We start from the raw sequence: 12,410 nt of genomic DNA, 5'->3' as shown, positions 1-12,410 counted from the left end.
TTCTCTCTCCCCATAAAATGTTACTGAATATACAGTGAAGTTTTGAAAGTAATAAGAAGGCTACTTTGACTAACATTGTTCTATTACTCTCCTTTGCCACCCCTCAGGCTCCGCCCCGGGGGCTCGGCCGGACGCTCGCCCCGCATAAAGCGGGCACCCGGGCCGCCTGGAGCAGAACGCTGCGCACCTCCTCCCGCCAGGCGCTTTCTCTGACGCCTTGCCCGGCGGGCCGCTCGACCCCCTGCACCATGGACCCCACTCGCCCCCTGGAGCTGTCGATTCTGCTGCTGCTCCTGGCGGAGGCTGCACTGGGCGATGCTGCTCAGGAGCCAACAGGTATCTGGCTACTCCGGGAGCCTCTCTCCCCAACCGGCGGAGAGGGCGCAGCGGGTCATGGGGCCCCGTGCACCCGCCCTCCAAGCCTCGCTTTCTTCAGGTCCCTGCCGCGCGCTCCGCGGGCAGGGGGGACTCGCTCCCAAGTTTGCACTTTCTCTGCAGAGGCCCCTCCGCTCGGAAGGGGACAGAACTCCTCGGTATTCTCCTTCCTCCTAGGAGCTACGCCTGACCACTTTCCCTGTCTTTTGCTCTCCTTTTGCCCCTTCTTCAGGAAATAACGCGGAGATCTGCCTCCTGCCCCTAGACTACGGACCCTGCCGGGCCCTACTTCCCCGTTACTACTACGACAGGTACACGCAGAGATGCCGCCAGTTCTTGTACGGGGGCTGCGAGGGCAACGCCAACAATTTCTACACCTGGGAGGCCTGCGACGAGGCTTGCTGGCGGATAGAAAGTAAGTGCCCCGGCCGCACCCAGGACTCCCGCGCTCCTTGCGCCGGCGGCTGGTAGCAACTTCGCCAGTTTCCCACGTCTCGGTTTCTACTGGAAGTGGTAGTCTGGGTTTTCTCAAGTGTTAAGCAAACCTCATGGTTTTCAGTTTCTCAAAAATAATCACAAATTTACAACCACTAATACATTTTCTGTCTCCCAGTTGACATTGATCATAATTCAGTGCCTATGCGGACTCAGGGAAAGATTCGTTCCTTCACCATAGGGTATAATAAATGCAAGAGAATAACGTGTTTAGGTGCAACGTAAGTGCTTCTCTGTGTTTTTCTTTAGTTACAAACCTATGATTTTTATCTCTCCTACAGTACATCATTTCCTCCTGTCGATTATCCATCAATCTGGAATACTTTTAGTGGATTTGATTATTAAAGTGTGACTTAGCTCATTATATAACTCTACTTTTGTCCCGATACCCAAACATGTGTTGGATTAGTTGCGGGATATGGTGGAGATTCATAATAATGTTATATTTTACTTTATTTTTAATTTTTAGATTATATCTGTTAAGGCCTGTAAGAGAATATGGGGCTTTGCGATTCAAGGAACTGAGCCAGGGGAAAATGCATATTCATGTGAATAAGCTTTGATTAACTGCATATGTACAATCAGAGAACACCCAGAGAAAACAAAGTGTCTTTCTACGGAACATGAAAGATACATCACAGCTGAGTCAGCTCTGAATACACTCTTTTAGAAAAAAGAAAGAAAAAAGCAAATATCTGGATTCATAGGAGTATTCTGGGGATTTACTATTCCAACACTAATATGACTTCTCTCTCCCCATAAAATGTTACTGAATATACAGTGAAGTTTTGAAAGTAATAAGAAGGCTACTTTGACTAACATTGTTCTATTACTCTCCTTTTCCTAGAAGTTCCCAAAGTTTGCCGGCTGCAAGTGAGCGTGGACGACCAGTGTGAGGGGTCCAGAGAAAAGTATTTCTTTAATCTAAGTTCCATGACATGTGAAAAATTCTCATCTGGTGGGTGTCACCGGAACTGGATTGAGAACAGGTTTCCAGATGAAGTTACTTGTATGGCCTTCTGTGCACCAAAGAAAAGTAAATACGATTTTTATGGTACTTCTATTTCACTTTTTTAAAAAGACATTTGGGTGGAAAAAACTCAATTTGATGCGAAATTAACATGGTGTGCATTCTCATGATTTCACATTACTTGACAAGTTAATGACTTGTCAAACTCTTAGGACTGGAAAGTGACAAAGCCATGATTCAAATTTTTGCTTTCTGCTTCTTCTGATTTGTTGTTGTTGTTGTTGTTGTTGTTTTGTTGTTTTTGAGACGGAGTCTCGCTCTTTCGCCCAGGCTGGAATGCAGTGGCACAATCTTGACTCTCTGCAACCTCTGCCTCCCGGGTTCAAGCGATTCTCCTGCCTCAGCCTCCTGAGTAGCTGGAACTACAGGTGCCCGCCACCATGCCTAGCTGATTTTTTTTTTCTTTCTTTCTTCTTCTTCTTTTTTTTTTTTTTGTATTTTTAGTAGATAGGGGGTGTCACCGTGGTAGCCAGGATGGTCTCGATCTCTTGACCTTGTGATCTGTCCGCCTCGGCCTCCCAAAGTGCTGGGATTACAGGTGTGAGCCACCGCGCCCGACCCTGAATTGTTTCTTTAGAACTATTTCTCATCTACTCAATTTACATATAAAAGATTAAAGTATTCATTAATGAATGTTATGACCTCAGATTTGTACAGAACCAGTTATACATGTGAGATAGTGGAATATATACAGAATTAAGATGGTGAAACTTGAAAATTTATTTATAAAGTTTTTGGTTAGATTTCTGTATTCTTTAGTAATTGCAAATTGCAGCACAAACATCTCTACACTTTCCTGTCCTATCCGTTTGTTACCTCTCCCACCACCACACCTGAATCATTGAAATGATGGTCTCTTGAGTAGTAGTTAATATTTGCAGAGGGAGACAATACAGATATTTCCCCTAGACACAGAGATTTTTGAAAAGTTCAACAAACAAGGAAAACTTGCTTTGGCAGAGAATTTGATGAAGCTTTATGGCTATACTGTGTTGAATATGCAAACTCTTGAGTTAATGTGGTGATGGTTGCTGTGGATGTTCTCTTGTTTGTATAGATATAAACGTTTTGCTCCAGTGGTTACCTGGAAATTAGTATGCATATATTCTTGATTAATAATGGAATGAGAGCTGTTAAAAACATTAAAGCAAAACTACCAACACGATAAAATGTAGCAAATCATGGCCACATATTGTCCTTGAAACTTACCCCAGTTTTACCTAACCATATCTGGTATTTGGGTTTAACTTCTTTTTACATTTAAAGGATACAAAGATGTAGCTTCAGAAGAAATTCTATCCAGTTTACAAAAATTTAGAATTACCAAAATATAGCATGTAAGCTTACCTGAAATTTGAAGCACATCTTTTTAAAGGTTTAGTATGATATTTTGGATTCAGACTGAGGCTTCTATGGGATGAGATTTTCTTCAGTTACTTCAGTAATCAGCATACTTTAAAAATTCTGGTATTATAACATTTCTAATTTTCTTCTCTTTTTTATAAAGGTCCATCATTTTGCTACAGTCCAAAAGATGAGGGACTGTGCTCTGCCAATGTGACTCGCTATTATTTTAATCCAAGATACAAAACCTGTGATGCTTTCACCTATACTGGCTGTGGAGGAAATGACAATAACTTTGTTAGCAGGGAGGATTGCAGACGTGCCTGTGCAAAAGGTAGTGAATGTTTTCTTATTCTGCCTTTAGATAAACTTTATAAATAACTTATCAGCAAAATTGTATTTTTATTTATCCATTTTACTAACAGCAATTTGCCATTTCTAGACTACTTCTACATAAGTATCTCCACAGTGTTAATCAGTTTTGTCAAAATGCTTTTACTGGCTAGCTGCAGTAGACAGTAGCCGTATTTTCATATCTTAAAGGTAAAATATTATTAACTGAGCGTATAATGAGTTTTGACTTCACAGTCCTTAAAAACAAGATGAAGTGAGCTCAATAACCGTGTCAGAAATAGTGATTTATAGTGAGCCTACAGACTGGAGATGTATGATTTTCACTGTTGTTTTATTGATTGTAGCTTTGAAAAGGAAAAAGAAGATACCAAAGTTTCGCTTTGCCAGTAGAATCCGGAAAATTCGGAAGAAGCAATTTTAAACATTCTTAATATGTCATCTTGTGAATGCTTATTTGCCTTTATGGTTATATGTGAAGAATAATATGACAGCATGAGGAAACAAATCATTAGTGATTTATTCACCAGTTTTTATTGACACAAGTCACTTTTTAAAAAAATTTGTATGTTTTTTATACACAGCTAGCTGCTATTCAAATGTGAGTCTACCATTTTTAATTTATGGTTCAACTGTTTGTGCGACTGAATTCTTGCAATGCGTAAGATATAAAAGCAAATATGACTCACTCATTTCATGGGGTTGTATTCCTGATTTCAGAAGAGGATAATAACTGAAACAACGTAAGACAACATAATCATGTGTTTTTAAAGATATTTGAGAATATAAAGGACTAGCAAATAAAACTCATTTTGCTTTAAAAGTTGGATTATATTTTAGGCCCAAGAAGATGAAGTCGCAGATTTACCAACACTTTAAAAATATTACTCCCATTTTATTGTGTTAGATTGCAGTACAGTGAGTGAATAAGGGGATTTATTTAAAAGATCATAACTTTCTTGACTGATTTAAAAAGCTGATCAATTTATTAAAGCCAGAAATGTTGTCCTCTGGGAAAACAATTTCTATCTATTTATCTACCAATCCCCACTCACATGTATATGTTTGTGTTTACATATAGATAGATGGAAGGATTTTCCTGGTGTTACATTATTTCCTAAGACATAGTGGGTTGGAGACCACTAAAGTTATAAAAACCAAGGAAAGTAAAGTTTTTCAAATGTTTGTACTGTTTAAGGTGTTTATTTATATAAACCATGCATAAATTTAATAATTTAAATTTAACCAGTAAATTATCATTGATTAAATATGGTCATTCCAATGAAACAGCTTTTTTCTTTCTCTGTAATAAAATAATTTTTCAAAATTCTTACATTTTCATGGCAAGATTAACGTATTTAAAAGTATGCCTCTTATTTGGCAGAATTACAAATGCATTTACCTTTTGCCTGAACAATCTTTCATTAAAAAATTTATCCCAGTTATTTTGACAAATAGGTATATGCCTGAGAACTCTGAATGATGCTGAAAACTAGAAGCAAACCAGGTACTCATCAATTGGGGACTGGTTGAAGATTTTGTGGATGAGGAGTTAGCAAAATGTCTATATATGCGTATCTTTGGACTCCCAGGATACATAAGAAATACAGGGCCTAGAACAGTATGAATAGACATATATACAAACATCACAGAAGATACTAAAGATATTAAAAATGTTTACCTGTAGAGGGATGGAGGGAACAGAGGGGTGGACAGTTGTGGAGATAATATTTATGTAAATATACCTGTTTTATGGTTTTGATCTTGGACCATGTAAGTATTTGACATAATTCATAATCAAAATTAAATAAAAAAGAAAAAGCATTTCCTTAAACATTCAAACCCAACTGAATACCAAATAGTGGCATAACTACACAAAGGATATATACTTATTTTCAATGACTTCAAAAATTAATATGAGAATGTCATTTGGGAAATATAAAGGTCAAAAAATTCTGAAGATATCTCAAAATGCATTTTAAAATTTATTATTACTTTTTATTTGAATAGTTTTGGAGTTACAAGTGGTTTTTTATTACATGGATGAATTATATTGCAGTGAATTCTGAGATTTTAGTGCACTCTGAAGATGCATTTAGTAGTCTCATTGTTAATAGTAATACTGGTGTTATTTTGAACCTATTGTATCTAGAATACTATGCTGTAAGAAAACAAGTAATTACATTTCTTTAGAAGTCAGGATTTTCAGCATTAAGAGAAAATGAGATACAACTATACAACGAAAGAAATTAAGTAAAAATCTTTGACTTAAATTCGAGTTAGAAATACTCATATAAATTAATAACTGATTTTCTCGATCAAAAAATCTGTATTTCCCACTTTTCCATTGAAAAGTCCTTGAAGTAATGACAACTCAGTAGCAGTAGTTACAGTTACCATCCAGACTGTGGTCTCTCCATACTATTACCCACTAAAAAGAACCAGTGCTCTTAGGAGAAGAGCTGAATCCAGGTCTGGGGCAGGAAATATGTAAGATAAACTTGGGCCATCTTACTCCAGTAATCAAGGAAGCTATCAAAGACTAATGAATCATGTCACAAAAACAGAAGAGTAATATTAAGGAGCTCCCACTAGCCTACAATGAGACAATATGGCCATCAAAACAAATAATGACCACAATGTATATAAATACGTAGAAATCTGAATTTATGATTATACACACACACTCACCTCCTTCATACCTTTTGGAGGTTTCTAGGGCATTATCTCATTAATTTGAAAACTGATGAATTAACAGAAAGAATAAAACATTTATCCTTTTTTTTTGTTTATTTTTAAAGACTGTACCACAGGGAAAATAGTATATGGATGTCATTGATATAATTCCACCTAATATATGCATTAAAATGTTAGAAAATACCCCTAACAAAAGTATGAATATAGGTAACCATCATCATTGGGTGCTGAAACCATTGTATGAAAGGGGACAGTCTCATGGGAAATCAGGCTAATGTCTCTAAACTCACAGATCATTCTGACATCCATAATAGTTTAGTCATAGACATTATTTGCTTCCTGATATGATACAATAATAAGTGGACCCTCCCCATCAAGTATTCTTGGAGAAATAAAATACAGTCAACCCAAAGATAGTCAAACCTCTAGATCTCACTATCATATTGCCAGATTGTAGGGAAATACTGGGGATATAGGAACAAATTATAGGAAACCAAGGAAAGTAAATCCTTAATGTTGGACACTCTACAGGACAAATACCCTGGTTTCTCCATACAAGTCAATAAATTTTTTTTTTTTTGAAAAAACAGCAGAGCAGAGGCAGTGCTTTAAGAAAAAAGATAATAGATAACCATGACAAAAAGCAGTATGCCATTAAAAGGTTGGTTAAGGCCTGAATTTATGACTGTTTTTGGTGGGAATACTTAGAGGAGAAGGATCTCGTGTGTGTTACGGGGATGCAAAGTGAGTGAGTCAGAGCCTTTGAGGATTCTGGGGGCTCCTAGAAACCCCAAAGGGAAGCTGGATTTGGTATTTGCTCCCTTTATCTCCCATGTAGCCAAAGCCTTTAAGGGATCATGGATCCAACTCAGCCTACATTTACATCTCTTTGATCAGCATGGATAGGAAGTAGATATTTTGGATGAAATTATTCTAATGCCCTATTACCTCTGCAGTGTTAGTTTAATTAAGAAATATATAAAGTGGTCACAGGACATTCGGCAGTCAAAGGGAAATTCCTTCTTGCCACAATCATTGTGAAGGCAAGTCGTAGCTGTGGTTTCACAGATAGCCTAATTAAAAGGAATGTCTCATTCTGTGACACGAAAAGTCAAAATAGGAATGGGATGGCTTTTAATAAGACAGTATTTTTTAAATTACCCTGGACTACCACTGATGTGTCCCCTCTGCACACACATTGTCACAATATTTAACCATAGAAACTGCAATGGAGGCCTCCAAATTGCCTGGATCACAGCACCCTAAGGGTGCATGCTGTCTCCCGCAAAAGTCCTGTTAGGCTTTTAGCCAACAATCTTATCCAGTCAGAGAATATCCTGTGGAGTGTCTGTCCATACATTGTAATAACGTCTGTAGACATTTTAGCTCTAGTGCATCCAGAGATAAATCTCTAGGGTGTCCCCAAGGATCTGACCTAAAATAATCAGCGTAAGAAGGATGTCTCTTCATCCTTCATCAGCCTTCTTATGACCTGATGGACTTATTGTAGTGGCAGGAACTTATCTTTACAAGCTTCAGGTTTCCAGTAAAATTAGGTCCTGTGATAAAAATAAGGAAAAGTAGAAAAGTACAGAGTTGTAGATTTAAAATATCCTTTGTCCCTATATATTGTTATAAACTTAGATATGGAAGCAGGCAAACATGGGTATCAGAATCATCCAAAATTATTTCTTCTCCCTTCATCCACGTAATCAATTGTTCACCAGTTATACCTAAGTAAGCCTTTCCTAATCCTTTCTTATGCCGGAAAAATTAAAAACTCTGGAGTTTTTCTTCCAATCTATGTCTGCCTCATATCCAGTCATCTACACTGATGCCAGGGTAATCCTGGAAAGAAAAAAATATGATCAGGTTACTCCTTTGCTTAAAACTCTTCAGTGGTTTCCTCTGGAATCTTCACATACTGTCCAGGCCCCTTGTGTGTCATTTAAGAATTCTTAGGCATGTACCATAACATTCTTTTCCAGATTCATCTCTCATTATCTGTAACCTATAATACAGTTGCACTAAATTATCTGAAGTTTCCAAAGCATGTCATACTGCTTTACTTTTCCGCAATGTGGTTCTGAAATTTTGTGCGTGAGAACCATCTTTAGAGCCAGGTACACAGCAGGCTTTTATGCCCTGTGCCCAGGGGTTTTTACTTAGTGGGTTTGAGCTGGCGCTCAAAGATGCACATTTTAAACAACAACTCCAGACGATTAGGATGTACACTTTACTTCGGACTTTAAGGAACACTTTTTTTAAGCTTTACCATAAGTTTCTTTCTTTGAAAAAAATATCATTCCCTCCTTGCAACTATTTAGCAAGTTGAATCTTCTCCTTGTTAATGAAGTATTCCTTGCCCAACCTGAAGCAGGTTTAATCATTTATCCTACGGGCTTGCCTAAACCTAGAGCAACTTCCTAGTTGTACTACTGCAGTATTTAATTATTTTCCTTGAAGTTTTATTCTTAGGATATCTAAGTCTTTCACGTAAAATTAATGTTATTTTATATTTCAAAATATATTATTAAACTAATTGTATACTGTATAGAAAATTAAATACATAAGGATAAAAATAAAAGCAATGCAGAATTTTACCACCAAGTGATGAATAACTCCATTTCTGTTCTCTTAAGGTAGAAATAACTTAGTAAAGACATATACACATTTTAATGTCCTTAGTTTACACTGAGAAAGTGTATTACAAATTATATCAATCTATCCCCAAATAAAAATGTATGAAAAAGGCCAATACATTAGGTATAAACAGAAAAAATTAATAAATCACTTTTCACTTTAATTAAATGGTATTTTAGTTTATCTTTGTTTTATTTGGTATTTTCAAGATTATTATAAAGGTTGAACTTTTTTAGTTGTGTAAATTTAGGTTGTACAAAATTGTATATTGATATACATATTTGTAGTGAAATGACTACTACAGGTAAGCAACTTTAACATGTCCATCACGTTCTGTAGTTGCTAGTTGCTTTTTTCGATCTTTACTTTTTGATAAGAGCACCTAAAATCTACTCTTGAGCAAATTCTCAACATGCAGTATTAGTAACTGTAGTCCTCCTGCTGATATTAGATCTCTAGACTTGTTTATCTTAACATAACTACAAGTTGGTACCCTTTAATCAACATTCTCTCATTTTCCTCCCCTTCCCTGTCCCTGGTAACCACTACTCTACTGTTTCTATATATTCAACTTTTTTTCCTTTTCATTCCACACATAAGTGAGATTGTGCAGTATTTTTCTTTCTGTATCTGGCTTATTTCACTTAGTATAGTATCCTCTAGATTCATACTTGTTGTTGCAAATAGCAGTATCTCCTTTTGTAAGACTGAATAATATTTTACTGTATATATGCATGTGTATGTGTATATGTATAAGTGTATGCCTGTTTGTATACATATCTCACAACTTCTTTATCCACTTACTCATGGATGGGCACTTAGATTGTTTTCCTATCTTGGCTATTGTGAATAATGCAGTGAACATGGTAGTGCGGATATGTTTTTGAAGTACTGACTTCAATTCTTTTGTGTATATACCCAGAAGAGATATTTCTCGGTCGTATGATGGTTGTATTTTCATTTTTTTGAGGAACATCCATATTATTTTCTACTATGTCTGTACCAGTTTAAATTCCCAACAGTATACAAGGATTCCCATTTCTTCACACCCTTCCAAACACCTCTTGACTTTTTCATAATAGCCATCATAACAAGCATAAAGTGATATCTTTATTTATTGTTATTTTTTAATTACAAAATTTTTTTAAAGTCCAGGGGTACAAGTGTGGGTTTGTTACATGGGTAAACTTGTGTCATGGGGGTTTGTTGTACAGATTATTTCATCATGCAGGTATTAAACCTAGTACCCATTAGTTATTTTTCCTGATCCTCCCTTTCCTTCCACCCTACACCCTCCAAAAGGTCCCAGTATGTGTTGCTCCCTCTATGTGTCTATGCATTCTCATCATTTATCTCCCACTTGTAAGTGAGAACATGTGGTGTTTGAGTTTCTGTTTCTGTATTAGTTTGCTAAGCATAAAGGCCTCCGGCTTCATCCACATCCCTGGAAAGGACATGATCTCATCATTTTTTATGGCTGCATGGTATTCCATGGTGTATATGTACCACATTTTTTTTATCCAGTCTGTCACTGATGGGCATTTAGGTTGATTCCATGTCTTTGCTGTTACGAATAGTGCTAAAGAGCTTCTGCACAAGCAGAATTGATATCTTATAGTGGTTTTGAGTTGCATTTCCCTCAGTAGTTAATGATGTTAAGCACATTTTAATATACTTGTTGGCTCTCTTTATGTCTTCTTTGGAAAAATGTCTGTTTAGCTCTTTTGCTCATTTTTTACTAGGTTGTTTGGTTTTCGTTTTTACTCTAGATTTGAATTGTTACATATTTTGAATATTAACCCCATGAGGTGTATGTTTCACAAATATTTTCTTCCCATCTGTAAGCTTACTTTTCATTTTGTTGATTGCTTCCTTTGCTGTGCAAAATCCTTTTAGTTTGATGTAGCACCACCTATTTATTTTTGCTTTTGTTGTTTAATCTTTTGGGTTGATATCCAGGAAATTATTGCCAAGTTCAATATCAACAAGATTTTCCCCTATGTTTTCTTCTAGGAGTTTTTTGTTTGTTTGTTTCTGGCCTTATGTTTAGGTATTTAATCCATTTTGAGTTGCTTCTGGTGTATGTATATCCAGTTTTCTCAACTCCATTTATTGGAAAAAACTAATCTTTCCTCATCATTTCTTCTTGGTGGCCTTGTTGGAAATTAATTGACCACATGTGCTTGGGTTTATTTCTGGGCTGTCTATTCTGTTCCATTTGTCTATGTGTGTATTTCATGCCAATACCATACTGTTTTGATTACTATTGCTTTGTAGTATAATTTGAAATAAGAACGTGTGATGCCTCCAACTTTGTTGTTCTTGCCTTCATTAATAGATTTACTAACTGTACTTATAGTAATAAAAATCCTTTATTGTCTTTATATGCACCTGTGCCAACATACACAAATTAATGTAATACACTATAGTCAGGGAATGAAAGATAAAAATTACATGATTTATCTCAATAGATGCAGAAAAATACTTAACAAAGTTCAACATATTTTCATGATACAAACTCTCAACAAAATACATATAGAGGAAAATTTCCTCAACATAACTAAGGCCGTTTATAAAAAGCCAACTGCCAACATGATTTTATTTGAAGTTTTAATGACCATGGATCGATTTTTTTCTTTTTGTAGCCTAATCTGATTTTTATATTCATATCTCTTAAGGCATACACAATAGAGATTATATGTTGACACTACCTTTAAAGCCCAGACTCCTTAACCTATACATGCATTTGTAACTGTATCTTACTTGTTATTTAATGCTAAAAGATAGAAAGGTTTTCCTCTAAGATACGGTACAAGGCAAGGTAAAAAGATGCCTACCCTTTGCACTTCTATTTGACAGTTCTATTAAAATTGCCGGAAATACTAGCAAAGACAATCAGATAAGAAAAATAAATAGAAGCCATCCAAATGGGAAAGAAAGTAAAATTATCTTTGTTTGCAGATGATATGATCCTCTGTGTAGAAAATCCTTAAAATGCCACAAAAATTGTTAGAACTAATGATTGAATTAGTAAAGTGGCAGGACACAAAATCAACATCAAAAATCAGTTGCATTTATTTACATCAATAATGATCTATCTGTAAAAGAAATCAAGATGATCAGACAGTTTTTATAAGATAATCTATGGAAAAATATGTAAAAGTTCTTCTGATATTATACCATTCTTGAATTTGAAAGATACCACCTATTTGTATATTATTTTTTAAATGCATTGCTAGATTTTGTTGGTTATATTTTAAGTATATTGAATCTATACTCATACATAACATTGTTAGATGTATTCGCAGTGAACTGTAACTTTTACCATTATTTTTTAGTATTTGCTGTATTTTTCTTTTATTGAACTATCAAAGAAGTTTTCTAATTATTTTCATTTATGTATAAAATCATTTATATATAACATACATAAAATCATCTTATATAAAAATTATACATAATTTATGAATAAATGATC

At 35.7% G+C, this 12,410-nt stretch overlaps 1 protein-coding gene across 1 annotated transcript in view; it reads left to right on the top strand.

Moving 5' to 3' along the window:
* Positions 1-174: 174 nt before the first annotated feature.
* The window catches only part of TFPI2 (tissue factor pathway inhibitor 2), a 24,955-nt gene continuing 12,719 nt past the window's right edge, over positions 175-12,410 (top strand). The window contains exons 1-5 of the mRNA XM_011974664.1: positions 175-336; positions 608-790; positions 1,718-1,906; positions 3,408-3,578; positions 3,943-4,959. Of these exons, the coding sequence (XP_011830054.1) occupies positions 249-336; positions 608-790; positions 1,718-1,906; positions 3,408-3,578; positions 3,943-4,019 (708 nt within the window). The 5' untranslated portion in view covers positions 175-248 and the 3' untranslated portion in view covers positions 4,020-4,959. The remainder of the gene's footprint in view (positions 337-607; positions 791-1,717; positions 1,907-3,407; positions 3,579-3,942; positions 4,960-12,410) is intronic.

This window comes from Mandrillus leucophaeus, unplaced genomic scaffold, assembly GCF_000951045.1.
Source record: "Mandrillus leucophaeus isolate KB7577 unplaced genomic scaffold, Mleu.le_1.0 Scaffold148, whole genome shotgun sequence".
NCBI classification, from domain to species: domain Eukaryota; kingdom Metazoa; phylum Chordata; class Mammalia; order Primates; family Cercopithecidae; genus Mandrillus; species Mandrillus leucophaeus.
Note: the sequence above shows the minus strand (reverse complement) of the source record. Positions and strands in the feature narration are given on the sequence as shown.